Source organism: Coccinella septempunctata, chromosome 1 (genome assembly GCF_907165205.1).
Source record: "Coccinella septempunctata chromosome 1, icCocSept1.1, whole genome shotgun sequence".
NCBI lineage: Eukaryota > Metazoa > Arthropoda > Insecta > Coleoptera > Coccinellidae > Coccinella > Coccinella septempunctata.
Window position 1 is genome coordinate 56665628 of NC_058189.1, and position 22420 is coordinate 56688047.

General features: G+C 35.0%; 1 protein-coding gene across 6 annotated transcripts in view; it reads left to right on the forward strand.

Annotated features, from left to right (window-relative positions):
* The window catches only part of LOC123309533, a 155035-nt gene that overhangs the window by 110102 nt on the left and 22513 nt on the right, over positions 1-22420 (forward strand). For 5 of the 6 annotated variants that reach the window (XM_044892699.1, XM_044892704.1, XM_044892717.1 and 2 more), the window contains 2 exons: positions 15372-15571; positions 15862-16021. In XM_044892699.1, coding sequence (XP_044748634.1) covers positions 15372-15571; positions 15862-16021 — 360 coding nt within the window. Of the gene's footprint in view, positions 1-13943; positions 13990-15371; positions 15572-15861; positions 16022-22420 lie in introns of those variants that run through there. The other variant, XM_044892710.1, reaches the window with a different exon arrangement.

The window sequence follows — 22420 nt, forward strand, 5'->3', positions numbered from 1 at the left end:
GATGATGAATCTGCTGCAAGTTTCACTCTATTCTCGAAAGGGTAAATGATTAATGTTTCGAGACGTTGAATATGAATTGTATCTTGCCATGACTAGTCCGTTGTATCGCTTGTTCCGTTGGATAACTTCGTGAACGTTATTGGCAATTCGGTTTTGATTGAGTTTTGCCAGCTTTTGCTGCTTAATGAGCTAATCTGTTCAAGTTGCCCGAGCCAGATGATGATGATTCAACTCAACCGAAAGAATCTTATATTTGTATTTCCATGCATTATTTTAGAATCCAGTTTCCACAGTGAATACACTGCTCAAAAATTGAAGTGGATATTCGACAGAAATCAGCACTCTCATTATTGATGTACAGGTTGGGCAAAATTGGTGATACCTGAACTACAACTTTTTAACCTAACGAGATAGAGTAAAATGAATGACACATAACGTTCGTCTTTTTTTGAGAAACTACATTCTTCTATCTTCTTTCGTTTTCGGATTATGTATGGCCAAAATTTAAATTTGGGCGATTTCAACTTTGATCATTATCTCCGTTTCTGTTTGTGCTACGATGTTGAAATGCAATCATTATTGAGACACTTTTTTTATGGCAATCCAGTGGCGTAATATGATTTTTTCCAACAGGTTTATTTGCTGAGCTATAACATAAAGTTGTGTTTAAAATGACTAAGAATGTTTCAAGAGTTGGTTTGTTTGAATTTTTGGTATTTTTATGGTACGTAATGGCCATAATGAGAAAACTGGAAGACGTTGGAGATATCTTGTGTTCGAAAAAGATTCATCAAATAAATGAAAAACTATATTCCGAAATTCATTTCATTCGATGAAACCGTTTGTGAGATGGTTTTTCGACAGCCTGTATCTTAAAAACCAAGCCGATTCGGAAAAAAAGGTATAAAGGAAAAAGGTGTTTCTTTTGACCTCAAGTATCTACTGTTGAAATATTTGTACGAGTCAAGGACTAACACTGTATATTATTATACATGTACGTGAAATCTGATGTTACCTTCAAAATGAGCGAGTTGATATCCAATGTTTTGAAAAAAAGGTTAATTTCCCTTATGTGTTTATCAAAAATTTCAAATATTTCCAATATAGGATGTTTTCAAAGGTGAGGCTTTTTTTGACAGAAGGTAGAACTCATGAAAATAAGTCGTTCAACCAAAAATTGTCTATATAAAATATCCAAGATGGCTGAGATACAACCCCTAGAAGTTCGACAAATTTTCATTGAATTTCAAGTACGGGACTGTGGAAGGTGACTTCCGGCATCGGAAAAACGAAACAAAACATAAACATATGGATGGACAAAGAATGGTTCAGTACCAAGTTCATCGGATTAGATGCATCGGGTCACGTTTGAGAGAATCATAATTGTTGTATCGTGCAATTTAGGGTGAAAAAAATATGTAGAAAATCGAGGCTTGTGTTAGTTATGTAGAAAACGTGCTACGATGTTTCCCCATTTCATTCCATTTTTACGACGATTGTTGGAATGTTCGAACAAGAAAATTGTGATGCCCATTGTGAAAAATTTGGTGAATAATTAAGACGAATTTTATTGGTGGGATTATGATGTATTATTCTATTTTTTACACTTGGGTCCTAAGTCTCTTCTGTCAGTTGGTATCGAAATGAGAAGATAATTTTTTTCCCACTACTTTGAGATAATTCAGCTAACAAACGGTCTAGGGTCGTATTAGAATATATTCCAGTAATCATTTTCAATTGTTTTTTAACTTTGTCATTTTGAAAGTTTTGTATAGGTGATTTTTGGTGAAACGCTTCATTTTGACCAGTTCTACTTTCTGTTGAAAAAAAAACCTCACACCCTGTATATAGGCTGAGTCTTTGACCCGTACAAATAATTTAACAGTAGATTCTTGAGGTCAAAAGAAACACTTTTTCCTAAACCATTATTTTCGATTCGGCCCTGATAAAGAGACCAGTTCTACCTTCTGTTGAAAAAAAGCCTCACCTTCAAATACACCCTGTATAAACTTTTAATGGACACTCCCTGTATAACCTTTGGAACACCAAACAGAGTAAGCAGACCCGAACCTATAAAAATAAAATTCAGTCTGTTCTCCGCTCCAAATATCCGTATTAGCATAGGAAATGTGAAAGGGGACATGAGGTGAACACCTCAGCACAAAGACCCCGTATAATGTATACGGTATACCTCATATTAAGTTCGTCCAACGAAGGAGCTGGCATTTGTGTTAAACTGCATGGCACTTTTTTTTTCAGAAACCCGAAAATTTTCGTCAATGCTTCATTTTTAAAAAATAACTTATCTTCACCACTAATCTTAGTTAAGCTAATTTTTTTTTTATTCGGTCACTAATTAACAGAACAATACTTCCTCCATGAGAATAAAGAACTCTTAGGTACGCCAATGATGTCCACATAATTGATCCAATGCGTCCTCACTTATTCGATTCGTATTCGTTACAGTAATCGTCCTGAGCAATCGAATTCTGTTTCATTGACATATTAGCAATTTCTACTCCATTTGTGGTTATTACAATCGACTTGAATGAACACAATGGTCCCATCTTGTCCTCTATTAAGTCGAATTCATCATTAATTGTACGCTTTTTATATATCGATGGGAAATCTCAAGAACAGAAAATAGATGTACTTATGATTGTTCAACGTTATAGGAAGACATATTAAAACATTCAATTTGTGTATATGATAGAGTTAGTTATTTTACTAGGTGAGATGAAGAAAAAAGTATCTAGTTAACGAGTTCACTGTTTCATTGAAAGGTAAGTGAACGATCAAAATCTGGAAAAAGTTGAATGTCAGCAATACATTTTGAGTTATCAAACAATATAGCCTATTATAGTTGGGGAGCCGACTATGCTAAATCGGGATTTACTCAAGCGTCGTGGAGACCTATTCAGTGGATTTTAAAGATTAGATGGTAGAAAGAAAAAAGATTCTATGATGTATGCACTTTCAGCATTTCTTTTCACAAAGATGTAAAAAAAAATCTGACACTAATCTGGGGGATTTCCTTAATCTGACAGTTTGAAGATGATACCAAGGCAGTTTTTTAAAGTATCGCCCTTCCTGTACCTCTAATCGTTTCTGTATTTATTATGAAAGTTCTAGATGATAAAATTCTATATAACTTTTGTCTGAAGCAATTTTACATACTCTAAACCGTTTTAGAGTTAGAGGGCGATAAGGGCGAGGAGCGTAGCCACACATGTGAAAGGCCAAGGTCAATGTAGAAACCTAGTATAATGAACATTGACGTGACATAACGTAAGGACATTTTATAAGAATATAGGTTATACTCTTACATTGGTAAAGGTGTCATATGTCTAATAAATATGAGCAAGTTTCAGTAATGCAAGTAGTATTCAAATATAAAACAAATACGTTCAACGTTTAAATTAAAACAGATTATACGATTTTCACAAAATGAGTTTTTCAACCACGATACGTATTTCGCTATCACAACAGCATCTTCAAGTTAAACTCAGCTTTTCATAGAACGATGATGCAGGTATGATTTTTTTAAGATCCCGATTTAGTGATATCTCGATCAAATGCTAAATTCTTCATTACTCGTAGAATCATTTGAATCATTTTCATTTCTGGAACCGTCCATCTGGGAGATAAGTTTAGGAATATTTCTACTCGGTTAATCGTCGTCTATTATTTTGGGACATGACTACTCTTAAGCAATAAGACTATTTCTGTTCAGTAGAGTGTCCTAGATCCACGAAATTAATTTGTGGTGAACTTGGAACGTTTCGAAATTTCTCCAATGACCCTGAAATCATCATGGGTTTCAGATACTCCAGGTTAATTTCAATGTGCTTTATTGGAATAGTTCTCGCTGTTCGATATCTGTTGGTCTATATATTATGCTGCCATGGATTTTGTTTACTAACTATCTTAATATATACGTCTATAATGGTTCGGACTTGAGCTGACAGAACTTGCCAAACAACTAAATTGAAACAATCCAGGTGAAAATCTTTGCAACTCAGGATTCTGTTCCATATACGGTGAGAATGGAGAAATTGGAGGTAGTGGTTATCTGGGAGCCATGAGTTGGTGTAGGAGTCTGCAGAGAAAGTGAGTTTTGGTTCAGTCTTGTTGGTATAGATGGCGAGACACGAAATAATTTCTCAGGACGACGCCCTAGTTTCGTTTGAGATTCGGTTGGAATATTTAAACGCTACACTGTACTGATGAGTGGACAATGATACCGGAACCAGTCTACAGTTGCGTTTATAAGTTTCAACTGGGACTTCCTACGCTCGTACATGACTAGCTCGCATTATTGGAACGACAATTCTACTTGTTGTCTCCGGTTTTGATGTTTTCTGTTCCATATGTACCTACAAGGTATCCCAAATTGATTTCGGCTGTTTCTGGTACTTCTAGACTAGATAGGTAAAAACTTTGAAAGGAGTCCTGAGCTTGATTTTCGTGAAAAGTCCATAAAAGAAAAACCGTTTCACGATATCTTCATTTGTCTTGAAGATTTTACCAGATTTCAATATTTTGTCGATTTCGAAAACGTGCAGTAACTTCTTTATTTTCGAAAATATCTGAACACGGTGAAAACTTTCTATAAGCACTTCTTCATTGGAAATACGATATCTTATTTAGCTTTTTTTATCTCTTGTATTGAGGGTGGAAAAAAAAAACAACTTCGTTATTTTGAATACGAATGCATAGATTTTTTGGCCTTATATGATCCAAAAAAGATTAGTTTTTGAAAAACATATACAGGGTGTTCCTAAATTGAACGTACAAACGAAAAGGGGAGATTCCTTAAGTGAGTTTAAGAAAAAAAAGTCCCATAAACATGGGGTCGCAAACGTTTTGTGTTGAAGTTTGAATTTTTTTTCTTGAAATCGTTGGTAGATACGACAAAACTACAAGAGACCGAAAAGTTTAGTATAAGAATAAAGCTTCTTTTTACGTTTTTTCAAATCAACAGTTGCTCACCAAAAAAAAGTTCTGCAGAAGAACAGGTGGCAGTGTTCCAAAAAAAATATCACCCTGTAGATCTTCTATCGAAATTGCCATGTCACGTGGTGAGAACTCTAAAATGTAATATCTATGCCAAATTTCAGTTGAATATCTTGTGAAGTGTAGATACTATGAGAAAAAAACTTGAAAAAAATTCAAACTTCAACACTCTGTATCTCGAAAACGAAACGTTTGCGACCCCATGTTTATGGGACTTTTTTTTCTTAAACTCACTTAAGGAATCTCCCCTTTTCGTTTGTACGTTCAATTTAGGAACACCCTGTATATGTCTATATATTACTTCCTTACTCAAGGCAACATCACCATTTTAGTAAAATTTGCATTTTATATAGAATTCTATGAAACCACAAAATTGTCCACAACCAATAAATCTCCACTGTATGATACAAATTGAAACTTTCTGTTCATCTGGTACTACTAATTTCGTAATATAAGTACAATAGACATAATGAACACTATTGGTCAAACCAAAATGAAAATATTTGTAGACAAATATACAGTCAAGGACGGTTTGGATTCAATATATGGCTTGCAAACGAAAGATTTCTGGGACCTAAAATAAATGAAGAAAATTTGGATACGCGGGCTTATTTGAATATTTCAGAGAATTTTGTTGAGGAGTATATTGACAATATTCCTCTCAGTGAATCGAGGTTGCTTTCTTATCAACAGAATGGCGCACCTGCCCATAATTCGCAACGAACAAAAATCAAATTGAATAGTTTATTCGAGAATCAGTGGATGGGAACGCATGGTCATATTGCCTGGCCAGCAAGATCACCAGACCTCAATACTTTAGATTTCTTCGTGTGGGGCAAGGGCGGCTCGTCAGAGGAGGCAAGGGAGGCTAAGCCTCCTCATAAAGCTTAGAGCTAAAATACATTCACTTCGGGCATGTCCTCATTTTCAGAAAGTAATTTCTATATAAATTTTCCGAACACCTGAACTAGATATTCAGATAAAAATTAGTTCATTTTTCGGTCCTCCGCTCATAAAAATCCAGCATAACAATCATACAATCCACCGGCTGCGTACGCGTCCGCCGCGTCGAATGTGAATATTTCCTAGTACTGCCTATTCGGACGGAGGCTGTTTGCCTCCGTTGATAGTGTGACTCACGCATACGTTCTCTGGACTCGCATACTAACCGAACAAGAATTCAGCTGACTTACTGTACCATATTCGCCCGTAAAATGTACCAGAGGAGGCTCAGCTCCCCTGTTCTCCATTGATTCTTTCGTGCCGTCTTCGACTATATTCGCTTGATCTCCGACGGTAGGGGCGTCGTCCGGCGGTAGTTGTTATGATTTCAATTTTCAATTTGAATGTAACGACTTCGTGGAGAACTGGAACTTCGGGAAATTTGTGATATATTCTTGTTAAGATAGGTTGTTTTGTTAGGGCGTTAGGGGTAAGTACTGATACGGATCAAAAAATAAAATGGAATTGAATATTGAAAATTAACTGTACACGTTGTTAAAACCTTTACAAGACCTCCACCAAATTTAATTACACTAAAGTCTACCGAAAGCGCCAGAATAGAAGTTTCAATGTTGTTTGGTACGATAAATATGATTGGTTAACTGGATCGATCAAACGGGAAAAATTATTTTGCTGGCCATATTTATTTTCTCATCAAACAGAATATACTTCATGGTTCAAAACGGGGTTTTCACAATTGAAAAATTTACCGCGATCTATCGAAAGGCATAACAAGTAAAAGGAGCATATAGCATCCTCTTGCATTCAAAATTAATCTTAGAACTGACAACTTTTCATTATGTTGAAGAAGTATACTTTATTGACTGATAAGAGTTTGTTCCAACACTCCTCGAAAACTATTAGCCTCCTCAGCTCTCATGACCACGAGCCGCCACTGGTGTGGGGATATGTTAAAAATAAAATTTTCAACACTTCAGTCATCAATAGGGCTGATTTACAGCAGAGAGTCAGTTATGCTGTTTAATTCAGTGAATTCTGTCAGAAAAAGAAGTAGAATTTGTTTACAGAATAATGGAACTCAATTTGAGGACTTTTATAAGTTATATTAAAATTTATCATAGAAATTCTGTTCGATATTCATTATAATTGAGTTGAACATGATATTATTGATGTTATAGGTGTTTCAGCTAACAAATGAAATTATTTCGGAAAGTTTCAATTCGTATCATAGAGATGGAGATTTTTTGGGAGCGGACAATTTTGAGGTCAATAGTTACATAGAATTCTATCAAATATAAAAATTTTACTAAAATGGTGATTTTGCCATCAGAAAGTGAGGCCAAAAAAAGAATTACTTTTATTTAAAAAAGGAAATTGTTTTTTTTTCCACCCTTAGTACAATAGATAAAAAATAGTTGAATATGGTATCGTATTTCCAATGAAAAAGTGCCTGTAGAAAGTTTTTACCGTTATCAGATGTTTTCGTAAATAGAGAAGTTAGAAATCGACAAAATATCAAAATTTGATCATATCTTCAAGACAAATGAAGATATTGTGAAACGGTTTTCAGTTATGGACTTTTCATCGAACCCAGGACAGAAACAGCCAAAATCAAGCAATTTGGAATACCCTGTATATCTGAACCGTCGTTTTTTCCGGAGTTAATAATAAAAAAAAAAAATGCAAGACGTTAACCGACTGAAACCCGGGCGTCTCAAGTTATCTCATATTTTATTCATTTTCATTGCATTACACTTTTCCGATACAATTTCCCCTGCGACGCGCCTCGTTTTGCAATCATGGATCTCGTTATCTACATATAGAATCTATCCCCGTCAGTTTTTCCGCGTTAACCCCGGACTTTTATATATCGGCCTGAGCCCCAAAACGACAGATTGAAGTTCCCGAAAACCATTTTCCCCGAAAACGAAGCGGGCGGATGTTTGAGAGATTACTTCTTCCGGAACATGAGGCTTCTATTATTCGGTGTTTCTTGTTTATCGGGAATCTTTCTGGTTTTATATATTTCGAGTTCATAATGCCTTCGGGTGATTTATTTTTCATTTTTCGGGGTATCGAGTGTTTTGCCTGGATGGCGGATCGATGGGGGAGGGTTCGGGAAAATGGAAAATATTTTTCAGAGCATAAACGAGCCGACCTTTGCGGTTCATCGGGAATAAACATACGGCGTTATTCAAAAAACGCTTCAGGTTACAATAGATAGTCTGGAAAGTTTTACTTTTTCAATCTTCGAATTGGAGAGTTTCACAAAGCTTGATCGGGGATTCAACGCTGTATTGGCAGATCCAAAGATTATAGAGTAGAAAGATAGGGAAACGTTCTCATATCTCTAGTACTAAAAACCGACTACATTTTGTAGTCGTAATGTCAGTACAGAAAAACTGTTTGATAACAGTTTTCTGTTTTATAATTGAATAGCGCGAAATTCGAATTCTATTCTTCTTGTATTGAATTTCAATATTGACCTTGTTGAAACCAGAAAACAACTATCCTGAGCGACAAAACAAAAGGATGGTTTTGTTTTGTGACCAGGATGTGAGTTTCCATCTGAACATTGTTTGGAATCAATTGGTATCAATGAAATACGCTATTGGGTGTGATAAATTTTCATTTGCAATTTATAAAAAATTTACAAAAATTTGAAATTATGGACCGTTGTCCATCTCAAAGCTCTATTCGTTAATAGAGCTTTGACTAGGACTAGGTTATCTGCTATAGGTACGTCAAAGGTGTTTTTTCTGTGCAAAACGTTTTGAATCAATAAACTTAGTTGAATTCGTACAATTTATATCAGAAATTGATATGAACCAATATTCAATTAACCGTCATAGGATACACATTTCCGTTACTTACATATTATTTACAAAATTTTCAGAACCACAATTGAAAAAAAAACTTACAGAGGTTTTATACAAGACCTGTATTCAAACCCGTCAGTATAATTTCTTCATGCTATTTTATGATTTCTTCAGGGTATGGTCTCTTTATGACACAATATACAAATTGAATAATGAATGAAAAAACACTCACAGGTGGTTTCATAAAACTTTGACTTTCCAAACGACAATTTGACAGTCACTCGATTCCCAAATCGAAATCAATAAAACTTTTGCATTTCTGAATATATTGAAGGCAATGGGGTATTTTCCTAAATTTCAAAATATATGTCATAAAAATCCTTATAACTCAAATATCTCGAAATATATTTTTTTTGAATTTTAACATATTGCATTTTGTCTGTATTCGATTACGAAAATTCTGATTTCAGAAGTGCTCTTGTGAACATTCTACGACATTTTTACAATCCGGCAACGCCCATTTGTGTTATTAATGGTCATGAAAGTTTTCTGATCACCATAGATGTAATAAATATCAAGTTTGATGATCACATTATTCACATTTGACAAGAAAAACACACAAAGACACAAAATGTCATCGGTTTTAAGAAAGTAAAGACACAGATTACAGAAACAATTTTTTGTAATCTGTGGATATCTTCTTGATCGGTTCCAGTGTTGTCGAATTAACAAAAATTACTATATTTTAATAAAGGCATTTACGTCACAAGCTTTCACATAGTCGAAGTTTCGAAGGGTGTATTTCTGAAATGTCTGAATTTTGAAGCGAATCTTTTACGTGTTAACTAGTAGAAAAGGCTTTCCATAAATAATCTCAAATTCGGTTTTGGAGTTTTAGGAAACTTGCCCATTGAGAATGTTTGAATGGACGTATAAAAATCATAATTTGCCCTAAATGGGCCCTCCATGCAAGGGATGCTTCCTGCATACAATAATTTACGTGGATGAACAGTTCTCAATTGAATTGAAGTAAAATATTCATTACACATGGTGCAGTCACTAGTGTTTGCAGGTCTTTACGCCCTGAAAATTTTATCCACTTCGTAGCACTGAAAATAAAAATCAATGAATGACCGAGTCACATCTTACCAGTTTTAATACTTACATTCCCATTTTTCTAGTAAAATTCGTTTTATTTGATCCACAGTTCTTCACCATACAATGATTTTCGAACAAGATTTTGAGGTTTTCACCAAGAAATTAGACAAAAACTAAAAAAAAATAGTGAGGAACTAAAACGAGCTTGATAAACAAAAGGCGGTACGAGAATCGAAACATTCAAAACCTCTCTGAGCAAAATGGCCATCTGAAATCTCAGAAAATTTCATATGTTTCTGTAAATGTCCCTCGAATTGATATTTCAACCAGTCTTAAGGCCTTAAAAACACATTTGAAACACAGATGGCGCACACATCACTTTATTCGTACAGTGACTCTATCAAACACAGTGGCGACAATTGGAAATTTAGCAAGAATATGGCATATGTAGTCAGTTGTGTTTGCAGGCCCTGAAAATTTTATCCACTTCGTAGCACTGAAAATAAAAATCAATGAATGACCGAGTCACATGTTACCAATTTTAATACTTACATTCCCATTTTACTTTAGTAAAATTCGTTTTATTTGATCCACGGTTCTTCTCGATACAATAATTTTCGAACGATATTTTGAGGTTTTCACCAAGAAATTAGACAAAAATTTCAATAATCAGGAACTAGAACTAGCTTGATAAACAAAAGGCGATACGGAATCTCCCAGGGATGGATCACTCCAAAAAGTTCCCTCGGAACTTTGAAACTGCTAGATCCAAAAAATATCTGGATCTCAGTAAGAACCAACTACACCTACTCACTGGCTTTCCCACAGGACGTTGTCGCGTAAAGAAGCATCTGTTGAGAATGGGTTTGTCGGACACTGACGAGTGTAGATTTTGTGGGTAGGAGGAAGTAACTCCTATTCACCTGGTTACGAAATGCTATGCCATTACAAACCAAAGGAAACAGTGCTTTGGACAAACTTGTAGGAGTGAGGAATTATCCTCGTTGAAGCCGTCCCAGATGTTGGATTTCATCAGATCTCTGGAGCTGGAAGGCGAGCTGTTAGAGAACAGCTCTGTTAGGAGGCACAATAGACCTTAAGATCGCAGTGAACTGTAACCCCTTCTCACTATAGACTATAAGAATTCCAAATATCTTTCTCGCTCAGAATCATGATCGATGGTTGTTAACCCTCTAATGCCCAAGTTTTTTTTCTTTTATAAAATCATTTCCGTATAGTTTCAAATTAGCTTATGTAAACTACATCTTTTTTTCGCAAATAGTTAACTGATTTACATAACACCTGTATACTCACAAAATGAACCTATACTGAAGGCGGACATGGGCAGAATAATTTTGTATCCACTTATATGCAACCAGTCTCAAGGCGGACTTGGGTATTAGAGGGTTAAATAAACTTTTGCGAACGTTGCAAAATGGCGGATGCGCTGGTCAGGCATTCGCGAGGTATACAGATGGTTCAACAACTGCGACAGGGACTGACCTAGGAGTACTCGGAACTGGCACCAGATATTCACTTTCAAGCAGAAATATTTGTTATCGAATGAAATCTGGAAAGAAACTATCGGAAGCGTGACATCACGATACATTCTGACAGGCTGCGATCAAAGCATTGAGCTTGTATGTCATCGATTCTAAAATGATATGGGAGTGCTGAAGGAAGCTCAACGAATTAGGCAAGAATAACAAGATCTGTTCAGTCAGGGTTCCCAGACACTCGGGAATCAAAGGAAATGATGAGCTTAAAACAGATTTTACGATTTTCACACAATGAGTTTTCAACCACGACACACCTGTAGATGATATTGTGATAGCTAAACACGTGTATTGGTTTAAAAACTCATTTTGTGAAAATCTTTCAATATTTTTTAAGTCCAAATATGGATTTTCATCAAGTGTCGGACACATCAATCCAATAAAGGAAATGTTGAGGCCAATACACTTATCAGAAAAGCACAAGCTCCTTTCTGCAGTATACGAAAACGTACCTACGTGAAAGAGTATTACACTAGAGGAATCTTACGAGACCAAAACACCTTCCTTGGGAACTTTACTAGATCTAGCAAATACCTATCTTGATCTTAGGAAAATATGTTGCAGCTCCTTTACTGGATCTCTTACGAGGCACACCTCAGGAAGCACCTGATAAAAACTTGCAGGAGCGAGGGGTAGTCTGAAGCCATCATATATAGGGTGAGTTTTTGACTCGTACAAATATTTTAACAGTAGATTCTTTAAGTCAAAGCAAACACTTTTTTCCTTCATCATTTTTTTCGAATCGGCTCGCTTTACAAGATACAGCTTGTTGAAAAACCATTAAAAAATGTTAGTGTTAGTTCAATCTCACAAACGATTTCATCGAATGAAATGAATTTCGGAACATAGTTTTTTATTTATTTGATTATTTTTTTTCGAACACAAGATATCACTCACGTCTACCACTTTTCTTTTTATGACCATTACGTACCATAAAAATGCCAAAAATTCGAAGAAACCAAATCTTGAAACTAAGTTGGACGCTATTTAATGAATATTTGAACGATTTGCAAAATAAAAGTATTTCTCGTTTAATGCGCTGTTTTTGAGTAATTTGATGTTCAAAAATTGAAAAGTATCTGTTAAATTTGAAAAATTGGGCACTCTGGCTGTTTAAGATCCACAGATGTGTAGTGTCATAGCTCGTTATTCTGAAGGGAATTTTGTTTCCCCAGGGGTGGCTCATTATAAAAACTTAAAATGGCTATATCTTTTTATCAGGCCGAATGGAAAAAAAATGGTGTAGGAAAAAGTGTTTCTCTTGACTTCAAGAATCTACTGTTAAAATATTTGTACGAGTCGAAGACTCACCCTGTATAGGGATTTCATTAGAACTGTGGAACTGGACGGCAAACTGTAGATAGAATAGATAGGACGCAACTCCCTTTAAAGCTAGAAACAGGAATCTGGCACCGCAAACAAGAATAAACAAGCTTTTTTATATACAAGATGTTTTTATTCTTCTATGTAGCAAGAGATATTATCATTCGAAGCAAAGCCAGTGGTTAATAACCTAATTTTTTTTTATTGCCTTGCTATTGAAAATTGCTTTTCAGGTGCTATCTTTCGAGAGCTATATCTGAGCTGCGGCTGCTCAAAAAGTTATATGGAAGACCACACTTTTTTAACAAGGAATCGTCCCTTTAATTTTTTGCAACTATTCATTCACACCTTGTTTGAAATGAAGCGATTTTGAGGAAGAAACGGACGAAATCGTTTCATTGCATCCTAAAACTTTGTAATATATTGAATAAATTCAGATTGTTGTCTTATTAAACCTTGAACTTCAAATATAGTATGTTTTCATAGAAATTACTCCCACTTCGGTGGCAAAAAAACTAGGGGCATTCCTGCGATAACTTGGTTGTTTTGTTGAATATTTGATAAAGTAAGAAAGTAGCACCTGCATACCGAAATGGCTAGGTTGTATCTAGAACGAGATCTAGAAATTCGAAAAGAAGACATTTTCCAGTTAAAAATAGGTACCATTGTGACCCCGAATAATAATAATTCTTCGAATAGCACTGGCGCCTCCAGTTCTTGTTCTTTATCTGATCGAAAGCGAAAAAAATATTCAAATGAAGCATCTTGGCCGTTTATCCGAATTCCACAAATATTAATCGATGTATTATAAAATATTCGCCTGGCGACCTTCGACGTAAGAATTGTCGTCGACAAAATAGCTCTCTATCATTGATATCGAGGAATCTCAGACTCAGTTATCTTATTCTAGATACAGCAAAACAATAATTCGGCATTGAGAAGTCAAAATGTGACCGAAAATATTGATATTTGTGTCAAATGTATTGGCGTGTTCAGGTTTGTGAAGGTGAAACAGGACCAGAAGTGCATGGGTAAAAATGGAATTAGTGAGTTTGAAATATTTTTGTCGGAATTTCAGTTTTGGTGCCATCAGAGTTTGTGTTCGACCTCATGATTAAAGTGCGATTCTTGGATTCATCACGTAGGATATTTTTATTATTTGCTTGCTCCAAAATCGTTTGATATGTTAGAGGTGAAATGTTTGTATTTCATAGGTAAATAACAATTGTCAATAAATGTTCATCAATGTTTGAATGCATTCCGAAAAACATTTTAAATCGAGACAATTCTTCGATGCATTTTTTGGGTCAATCTTATTGCTTAGAGTCCTAGAGGATTATTGAAAATGAAAAGGTTTTCTCCCTTAAGAGGGGGGAATAACTCATATACAAATTCAAATTGTCTTGTACACAGAATTTATGGTTTGATATAGACTGGGGACTGTAATACTTGTCACTTACAACTTAGATATTACTGAATGAGCAGTCAGCTATCTTTCAAATCAAACTGTTAAATTTTTTGTTTCATTATAATATCAAAACCCTTCCTTGAAACAGGTACAGGGAGAGTCCAAAGTGTAGTCGATATTGTTAATTTACTTAGTATCTTCAAGAGTTCAATACTCTTGATTCAGGAGTAGTTATAACTTCGCCAAGTGATAATTGAAAACAACAATGAATATAATTTTCATTCTTGGATGAGTACGTGAGAAAAATAATACAAGGAACAGATATATTATTTCGATACCAATAAACTTTTTCGAAGAAATCTAGTGGGTTATCGAGGACGCCGTACAAAATGGTGGATGCACTGGTAGCACTTTCCAAGAATATATAGAAAGGAGGCGCAATAGGAGATGGAAATACTCTGATATTGCCACACGCTACATCACACATATGTTAGCGCAGCTATCATGAAATTTGTCCGTACCGTGCAATTGATTTAAAAAATGTTGTTTTTTATAATATTTTTGTATAGAAAATAAAAGAATATTTAATGTATGCCCAGCTGGCCTGATGATGGTCCATTGATCGATAGCCAATAGATTACTCCTGAATAAAGTATGTTTCAATTGTTCCTTATCTACGTTCACACAGTTATGGAGAATTCATAACCAAAATTGATTTAAATATTTCAAACCTCATCCACTAACTTGTGAACGTCTCTTCAGCACCTCCAATGACCCATTAACTAGATAATCGATTTTTCACACAAATTTTGAGTTATTTTGAATTATCTTCTTTATTACTTCACCCATTGTCTATGCTACGCCACTGCTACACCTTCTACGTAATCACTCATCCAGTCAGCTTTGAATTGAATCGCACCACCTTTCTTTATATCTTCTTGGCACTTTCTATTGACATTTTCGTCTTCATTATAACTAATGAGCCCATTTTCTATTAAACAATTCGAAATATTCTACGTCGAGATTATAAAGTAATGACCATCTTATATTGGTAAGCTGTTGGTTAATTGTCTGTTTACCTATTCCTTTCAGTGATCGATTTTGCGTTGTTAATTATCGATTTCTCTTTGTCCATTATTGAACTGCAATAAGTTAACTATTATCAATAACTCCAATCTTTTCTTACAGCTCCAGTGGAAACTCCAAGACTGCAAAAATATTTCTCCAAAGAAGACTGGATATTATTAGATGCCATGGGTTCGAGTTCCACCCAGAGGAGCTCTGGCCGATTTCTTACGATGCATAAACGACGTCGCAAGAAGCTTACAACACGCTCTCTATATCAGGACCATGCAATACTTGATGATATTCATCACGGTCTAGTTCAAGTGAGTCCAAATCTTCAAAAAACGAGATAAATTTCTTGTTGCTTTATTGAAACCATAAAATAGCTACAAAAATAAACTATCGAGCGCATATACCAGAATATGAACTTATACGAATTTTGTTATTCCGCGGATTTACTGAAAAAACTTTTTTTTTCATGTAACATTTTCTCAAATACTTTGTTGTAGTAATGAAAATTCATTCATTCAGATTTTTTTTTAATTTTTCATTCTTGGCAAATCATTGAAGATTCGAAGAATATTCATGCGTTAATTTTATCTTATTTTTTCAGAGAATGTTGGAATATTGTGGTAGATGGGCATTTAACGCTTTCACCTTAGAAACAGTGGCTGGTGGCCGGTCCTTACCAGTTCTCTGTGTTCATTTATTTCATTGGTACGGCCTTCTAGACTATTTCAATTTGGACGTTGTTCGCGTCTGGAAACTCTTCAGTAAGTATTTATTCCCAATATTGATTTTAATGAGGTGTAGTTTCAGAATTCAAATATCTAAATAAGTTTTTTACACGCTTTTATTCGGATTCATTCAAGTTGTGAATTGTCAAATTGGAAAGGGAAAGCTCATTTTATTCGAGTTTATGCACAGTCGTCATGACTGCATGAATGATTGGTTGAAGCTTGTTGTGTTATCTTGGTTCCACGCTAGAAAATAATTGAAAATTATAACAAGGGAGGAAGGAGGAAGTAGCAAATATTGAGATAGCTTTCAAAATCACACTTTATATATAAACAATGATTTGTTCATTTACATATTCATAATAAGTTTTTCTCTTCATTTAAATTGAAAGTATACATTTCATCAACAGTTGCCTATTTCTATAAAGAAACCCACGCAGCATCTTTTAAATGATTCCTTACTTTTGATTCACATTCCTGGCATGGCATATCTTGTTATTTCACTTGAAGAAGGCATCTTTTCAATTGAAAATAACATTATCTCTATGTCCCTACTTTTTTCTCAGATATCATCCATTACATATATTGGTACCTACCTTTGTTTACTACATTATATAATGCTGAACTAAAGAACCCAGAAGTAGAGCCGCCTTTCAAGTTGAAGAATAAAATTATGCCTCAATTATTCAACACCGTTCCCTTTGTATCTGAAATTAGTATTTTTCCTTCTCAAGATCCTTTTTTCTTCAAGATTCAATCCATTGATTTTTTGAGAAGAATAGTTTTTAAATATTATTAACTCCATAACGTTTCTTTCGATGCATTCAACAATGATATGTTCGTAAGGAAGGAAAACTATGAACCTCTTTAATATTCGGCTTCTGACTTTTTAATATTCTGATAGTGAAACACTAATTCAATCCTCATGTCTCGATTTCTTGTGATAAGATCGTCTGTATGATGACAAAAAAATTAGAGAATACCCTGACCTTTTTACATAAGTTAACAGTAACGATTTCTCCATGTTATTCCTATTTATCGAATGAAGGCTTATAGAGCAGCAGTGTCCGATCGAAACACACGTATAACGAGGGCCTAACAAACTGTTTTTATTATATTCTTCCGCTAGTTCAACCGTATCGAGATGAAGTGCGTTGCTAAAAACACCCTGCAGTTTACGATTATTGTCCGAAAGAAAGTTATGATATTCTCGGTCCCCAGCTGACAGACGTTGTTTTCCCATTTCCACAATGACGTATTGTCATTTTCGAGCCGTGAGTTCTTCTCTCCTTTCGCAATTCCTGGTTGCGAGGTTGCCAAGTCTGTGGAATTAAATCCCCAATAAAATAATGTCTGTTTAATCCCGGAACTGCTCAGTGAGGCAAAGATTATAGAGTAGAAAGATAGGAAACGCCCCGTTATCGCTGGTATCAAAAACCGACTACATTTTGGCCAGTGAAAACACCTTTGACAATGAGATGGCGCTGAAAACGTATTGTCAGTACAGAAAAACTGTTTAATAACAGTTTTCTGTTTTATAATTGAGGGGCGCGAAATTCGAATCCTATTCTTTGTATTGAATTTCAATATTGACTTTATTGAAACCAGAAAACAAACATCCTGAGCGACAAAACAAAAGGATGGTTTTGTTTCGTGACCAGGATGTTAGTTTTCATCTGAACATTGTTTGGAATTCAATTGGTATCAATAAAAAACGCTGTTGGATGTGATAAATTCTTATTTTCAATCTATAAAAATTTACAAAAATTAGAAATAGAGCGAATAGAGCTTTGACTAGGGCACAAGAGTATATAGTTATCTGCTATAGGTACGTCAAAGGTGTTTTTTCTGTGCAAAACGTTTTGAATTAATAAATCCTGTTGAATTTGTACAATTTATATCAGAAATTAATATGAACCAATACATACATATTATTTACAAAATTTTCAGAACCCCAATTGAAAAAACCTTACAGAGGTATTATAGAAAGAAGTCCGTCAGTATAATTTCTTCTTTCTTCATGCTTTTTTATGATTTCTTCATGGTATGGTCTCTTTATGACACAATATACAAATTGATTAATGAATGAAAAAACACTCACAGGTGGTTTCATAAAACTTTGACTTTCCAAACGACAATTTGACAGACACCCGATTCCCAAATCGAAATCAATAAAACTTTAGCATTTCTGAATATATTGAAGGCAATTGAGAATCTTTGAATGGACGTATAAAAGTCATAATTTCCCCTAAATGGGCCCTTCATGCAAGGGATGCTTCTTGCATACAACAATTTACGTGGATGAATAGTTCTTAATCGACTTGCAGTAAAATGTTCATTGCACATGGTGTACTCAGTAGTGTTTGCAGGCCTTTACGCCCTGAAAATTTTATCCACTTCGTAGCATTGAAAATAAAAATCAATGAATGACCGAGTCACATGTTACCAGTTTTAATACTTACATTCCCATTTTCCTTAGTAAAATTTGTTTTATTTTGTCCACAGTTCTTCACCATACAATAATTTTCGAACTATATTCTGTTTTCGCCAAAAAATTTGACAAAATTTCAATAATCAGCAACTAGAACGGGCTTGAAAAACAAAGGGCGATATGAGGTTGTCTATGGATACGGGAATTAAAACATTCTCTGACATCTCGCAAAATTTCATATGTCCCTCGAATTGAAATTTTAACCAGTCTTAGGGCCTCAACCCTTAATTTGGCAAGAACATTTATAAAAAACCAATATTACTAACCAATGATACTGTATTTTAACCAACTTGTATAGATGGCGGAAATAGTTGTGGGTTTGAATGAAATTAGGTTTATATATATAATATACTACATTATGCAACTTGATGCAGCCCTCTACACAGAATAATACTTGCGTGAATATAGCGTATCTCATAGGATACGGAATCAAATTAAGGGTTAAGAACACTTTTGAAACACAGATGGCGCTCACATCACTTTAGTCGTACAGTGACTCTAACGAGACAGTTGTGACAATTGTAGTCTCGTTTTTCATCGTTTTAGCAAGAATATGGCGGATTTTGTCGCGTGACGTGACGTGAGCCAATCCGCATTCCGAATTAGATATCATAGCATTGAAATCTGTGCTTCTAAGCCGCCATATTCTTGCTAAATTTCCAATTGTCGTCACTGTGTTTGATAGAGTCTCTGTATTTAGTCGCTTCGTTTCCTATCTTTCTTCTCTATAATATTTGCTATGAACTTTATACAATCCTGGAGCTGGTAATCAACAAAGTTCTAATTTCTTGAAACTTGAACATCCACCGCCTCATTTTGTGGACCATCCAAGACAAGTACTCATACTTTCTTGATGTTAAACCACCACATTACCTGGATCAAGTTGGAAAATTATTCCTTCAATAAAATCATTTTTCCAAGAGTTATTTTTGGGGAGATCCCATCGACCTGGCAACCCCGGCCGTTCCGGGTCGGCCCTTCTCCTGTGGGAAAATTTATATCTCGATTGGTCACGGACCATAGCTCTCCTGGAGGAACGAACTTCAATTCTTGTATAGTTGGCGCGGCACTTACGTCCATATGAAATACAGATAGTGCGCTATGAATTCCAATAGATGGCGGTCGTGACCCGAATATCGATATCCGTTCCGTATATGTACGTGTCCCATGAGTTCCACAAATTTTTCCTGTTTCCTGTACGATAATGATCCAGAAATGAAAAATTGTACATGTAGCCGGAAAGCTATATCGAACGAAAATTCATCCGAAGAAATTGTTCTGGCTGCGCACACGGCGCAAATACAAATGTTTGTGGTTATTTTTTTAACGAGAATTGACAATGCAATCATTGCTATTCGACAAAATGATTGTTATTCTTCTTCCCCTTCTATTCCCTCTGAAAAGGTGCATTGCCTGTTTTACATCGGAAATTTTCCATTTTCATTTCCATCATTTTTGTGGTCACTCCATCTCATCCTGGTTCATCTGATATTTCTTCCTAATGGTATACATAACACCTGCTGATATAAAATCAACATTCAACGATCTGAATCGAACTTATATTAAAAGTATCAAAAGAAATATAATTTTATCCAGATAGAGTAGATGCTGACCATGGTTTCGGTCGCATTTGACCTCGTCAGAACCACACAACTAATACCACAACACCTTCCTGTCAGATGGTTGTAATCCTTCACTATAAAAATGGGGTATTTTCCTAAATTTCAAAATATATGTTATTGAAATCTTTATACCTCAAATATATCGAAATATATTTTTTTCGAATTTTAACATATTGCATTTTGTCTGTATTCACTTTCGAAAATTCTGATTTCAGAAGTGCTCTCTCATGAACATTCTACGTCATTTTCACAATCCGGCAACGCCCATCGAGTCAATAATGGTCATGAAAGTTTTCTGATCAACATAGACGTAATAAATATCAAGTTTTGTGATCACATTTGTCAAAAAAAACAAACAATGACAGAAAATGTAATCGGTTTTAAGAAGGTATAGACACAGATTACAGAAACAATTTTATGCATAGCCTACTAGAAGTAACTCTAGTAGGCTATGTTTTATGCAATCTGTGGATATCTTCTTGATCGGTGCCACTGTTGTCGAATTAACAAAAATTACTAGATTTTAGTAAAGGCTTTCTACGTCACAAGCTTTCACATATTCGAATGTTTACTAAGTTTCGAAGGGTGTATTTCTGAAATTTCTAAATTTTGAAGCGAATCTTTCAGGTGTTGGATAACTAATTTTGGAGTTTTAGGAAACTTGCCCATTACTGTCATCGAATAAAGGGGGCATCAATTCGTCGAGGTATTAGGTGTGTTGCTGTGACGAGGTAGAATGACACCAAAACCATGGTCAGCATCTGCTATTTCTGTTAATACTTTGAGTGATGTTGCTTTTTTTGTTCGAAGTAGATTTTATATCTGCCAGAAGGCACGATCTATTTATGTTTCCATTATATCTACCTTAAAACCCTAAGTGGCCAACAATAACAGTCATCCAGTAGGAAACATGCTTTCTATGAATTACCCCCTAAAGTCTTTTGACGAGAATTGATGAGAAATGTTGATTGAGAATCGTATTATATACAGGGCGAGTCTTTGACTCGTATAAATATTTTAACAGTAGATTCTTGTAGTCAAAAGAAACACTTTTTTCTATACAATTTTTTCCGATTCGGTCCTGATAAAAAGATATAGCCATTTTAAGTTTTCATAATGAGCTATGCCACCCCTAGAAAAACAAAATTACTTTCAGAATAACTAGCTAAATCTGTGACCCTACACATCTGTGGATCTTTTAAGCAGAGTTGTATTCAGCCAATTTTCCAAATTTCATAGATACTTTTTAATTTTTGAACATCAATTACTCGAAAACGGCGCATTATGCGAGTAAGTATGATGAATAGTTTTATTTTACAAAACGTTCAAATATTCATTAGATAGCGTCCAAATTAGTTTCAAGATTTGGTTTTTTGGAATTTTTGGTTTTTTCATGGTGCTTAATGGTCCTAATGAGAAAACGAAGTGGGTGATATCTTGTGTTCGAAAAAGATTCATCAAATGAATGAAAAACCATATTCCGAAATTCATTTCATTCGATAAAACCGTTTGTGAGATAGAACTAAGAATAACATTTTTTATGGTTTTTCAACGGCCTGTATCTTTTAAACCGAGCAGATGGTGAAGGAAAAAAATGTTTCTTTTGGCCTCAAGAATCTACTCTTAAAATACTTGCACGAGTCAAAGACTCACCCTGTAGTTTTCACAGTTGAATGGAAAACTATAAAAATATTCTCTTGATGTCCCTAGACTAACTCAGTGTGCTCCCTAAATAAATGTATGCTCTGATTGCTCTGTTACAGTAAACGAACATCGCAAACACATTCACAACCAATTTGTCGGAGACAAAGGTTGAATAAACACAATTGTTGTCCAGTCAGAAACTAACCCTGGAAATACCTCGTTTGAAGTTAAACTTTCGAACCGAAACGAACTCAGCAGAGGTATTTTGCGATTCGTATATTGATCGTTACAAATCTTAACATAATATTCAGTACTCATACACAACGATTATGATCATGAATTAGCAGTGACAATAATTAGTCGGTCTGTACCGAAAATTATCACAAACTCCAGAAAAATTATGTTTAGATCACTGGTTTTTCCCACACACCAGTTATTTTTGTGCAAATATGCCTTGACGAGTTTCATTCTGGTCGTTGATCATACTCCGCAAATACGAAGGTTTTGAAATGATAAAAATTTCAATCTACCCCTACCAAAATTGGGGCATTCAAATCGGCATAGCAATTTTTTTCATTACTGAAGAGTGCCGTCATTTGGAAACATGAAAGTCGATTTTACAAGTATCCCAACGTCCGGTTTGACAAATATGCACGATAAGAGTTCGGTACACTTTTA